Source organism: Macrobrachium nipponense, chromosome 23, assembly GCF_015104395.2.
Source record: "Macrobrachium nipponense isolate FS-2020 chromosome 23, ASM1510439v2, whole genome shotgun sequence".
Lineage (NCBI taxonomy): Eukaryota > Metazoa > Arthropoda > Malacostraca > Decapoda > Palaemonidae > Macrobrachium > Macrobrachium nipponense.
In genome coordinates, this window is record NC_061090.1 from 71,019,322 (window position 1) to 71,022,468 (window position 3,147).

At 33.4% G+C, this 3,147-nt stretch overlaps 1 protein-coding gene across 1 annotated transcript in view; it reads left to right on the forward strand.

The window, feature by feature from the left end:
• LOC135198125 (uncharacterized) overlaps positions 1-2,536 on the forward strand; it is a 61,373-nt gene extending 58,837 nt beyond the window's left edge. Inside the window, exons 6-7 of the mRNA XM_064225597.1 lie at positions 581-827; positions 978-2,536. Coding sequence (XP_064081667.1) covers positions 581-666 — 86 coding nt within the window. The 3' untranslated portion in view covers positions 667-827; positions 978-2,536. The remainder of the gene's footprint in view (positions 1-580; positions 828-977) is intronic.
• The last annotated feature ends 611 nt before the right edge of the window (positions 2,537-3,147 follow it).

The window sequence follows — 3,147 nt, forward strand, 5'->3', positions numbered from 1 at the left end:
TAAAAATGCTTTACCAATTTACTACATCTCGCAAATTCCACATGATGTCTTCTGATCTTCATTCTTTATATTATAACGTATGCGTACTAATCAAGCAGATGACTGTGATAAGTTATTTTCAAAATGTACTTAATGAAAAATAATTCTCAATTTTCCAAGGCACATGTTATGCAAAGTGATTAACCTTCGACAACTGACTGTTTCATATATATATATATATATATAATATATATATATATATATATATATATATATATATATATACATACATAATATATATATATATACATATATATATATATATATACATATATATATATATATATATATATATATATATATATATACACATATATATAATGTATATATAATATGTATTATAATATATATATATAGTAATAATTATATAGTATATTATATAATATAAATGTATATAATAATGTTATATATAAAAATATGTATATTAATTATGTATAATAATATCTATATATATATATATAATATATATATATATATATATATATATAATATAAAATAAAAATCTGTTTAAATATTTTTCCTTTTTCCCGGTATTTTTCAGTTGATCGAGAGATGATTGATGGAATCAAGAATGACTATCGGGAGTTACAGCTTCAAAGGTCAGCGACAGCTACGGTTATGAGATGAAGTTGAGCAAACGATCAGAGGTTGACTTCTAATAAACTTAAAGAGGCGAGGAGATCATTAATCAATGAATGATAGATATGACACCAAGCAACAGATGACAACGAATGAAAACATAATAATAAAACAACATTCTCGCCTTACAATGACAACGGCAAATACAGGTATCAGTAATTTTTTCCCTACCTAATAAGAACCCTGTCATACAAACTTATTTTTCTCGTGATCACTCGAAAGCTCATTAAATGAATACTTATGAGATGAATGATTGCAGACCATCTTAATAATGAGATACTTTCCTTTCTATTTTTCAGAAATACCCAAGAATGCCAATCAATTTTATGGATCAATTTTATGGATATTTTTAGCTCTTCGTGTATCACCTTTGTCTTTATTGAGAAGAGCGAGAGCAGACGGAAAAATAATAATAATAATAATGATAATAATAATAATCTTTATGCTTATCAATTTTGATAAGTATCAAGATCAGAAAATAAAAATAAGAAGGATATGGGATATGCCAGTGGAAATTGTACCCATAATCATAGGATTACTAGGCACGATCCAAGATCCCTGGAAAGGAACCTGGAAAAACTACATGCCGAAGCAGCTCCAGGTCTCATGCAGAAGAGTGTGCTCCTAGAAACAGCGCACATAGTAAAGTGATGGACTCCTAAGGAAGCAGGATGCAACCCGGAACCCCACACTATAAAAATACTACCCAGTCGAATAGGATGAGTGAGATAAAAAAGAAAATAATGGTAAGAAGAAGAAGAAGAAGAATAAGAAGAAGAAGAAGAAGAAGAAGAAGAAGAAGAAGATACAAGAGGGCTTGCAACATGTACCAAATGCATTTATGGTAGGCGGGGATAACATTCGCTCTCTCTCGCTATTGGTCACTATGGTTAACTCCTCAGCCAATAGGAATACAGCAAGTTTTAAAACTACTACATGACCAAATGTAAGCTGCCAAAAAAATGTATGCAATTCAGTATCTTCGAACCGAAGTGTTTGATTCCCTTCTTGAAATTGAAAAAGCATGATTTCACGGTAAGATAAATTGACGTTTTTCAAAGTAAGAGATATAAATGACAATTTATGACTGCTTTTTGTCACGTATCGAACACATTTTGAGTTAAAGACAGATTAAAGGGATTGGAAAACAACTCACCTGTCTGAGTCGCGCATGCATTCGGATGCTGGCTTTGGCTTCAGACAAGTGCTCGCTGATCCAGGTAGGAAAACTTGAGTGCATTCGTCCTTTCAACTCTGGAACTAACTTTTCAAAGGATATATTCCCTTCCCTGCATCTGTTTCCCACGCGTGGGAACGAAGCAGTGGTATGGGAATGCATAGTATCTTTCAAACGGCGCTGGGCTCATTCGAAAGCAAAATGTGAATGTTGCCAATGTTAGCCACATAACTGTTTACCTTTCAGCTTCATTTGTTTTCAGTAGTTGATGTTATTTGTCTTTTTGTTAGATATACTATCAGAACTTTCAACTGCCGACGTCGTTTAGCTGTTAACTATACACTGTTTTTTTCCATCTGTCCATCCGCCTGTGGTGGTCGCGCATGGTAACACTGCGTCCCGGGCTTTAAATAGCTACGCTATGTCTAAGTTTTAGATAAATAAAAGGATATCTTGGAGTACATTTGCAACTGAAAAGTGTTTTAATAATTGACGGTATGCGAATTGCACCGTTAATATTCGAAAACACCACAGGCGGATGGACAGATGGAAAAATCAGAGTATAGTTGACATCATCCAGTCTTCCAGTATTTGATGCCACTTACTTTTTTCACTGTTTGATACTATTCATCCTTCTGGCAACTGATGCCATTTAGGTGGTCATTAATTAATATCAATCAATCTTCCAGAAGTTGATGCCATTTAGCCTATCAGTTGTTGTCAATGATTTTTCGCTTACTCGAGGAGTAAACCTCTGAAAAAGGTGTTTCGCGTTGAGTTAAAGATACAAGAATTCTAGGATAGGATATTTATGACTTGTTTATTAAACTGAAAATGTAAGGAGATAAATAATGTGCATGTTATTCTTAATAAAATACAGAGTAGTTATTTAATTTTCGTTGGTGTAACTACGCGTTATTTGACTATAGATTTTAGCACGTGCCCCGTGTAAGCTGGAGGTCAGATCACGCCTTGTTTCACCGGTTAATAGCATTAACCTGTTCATTAGTACTTCCACGGAATTGTAAACTAGTCTATCTTACTTAACCCTTCATCAACTTATGTGATTAACCCATTTAATAGTTAATAACTTTCAATTTCATATAGCCCCAGAATAGACGAGTAGAATTTCTTCCGAAGGCCAAGCGCTGGGAGCTATGAGGTCATTCAGCGGCGATAAGGAAACTGAGAGCAGAAAGGTTCGAAAGATGTAACAGGAGGAAAACCTCAAAGCAGTTGCACTATGAATCAATTGTTAGGAGAGGTTGGAAAGTAAGATTTGAAGAAAGAGA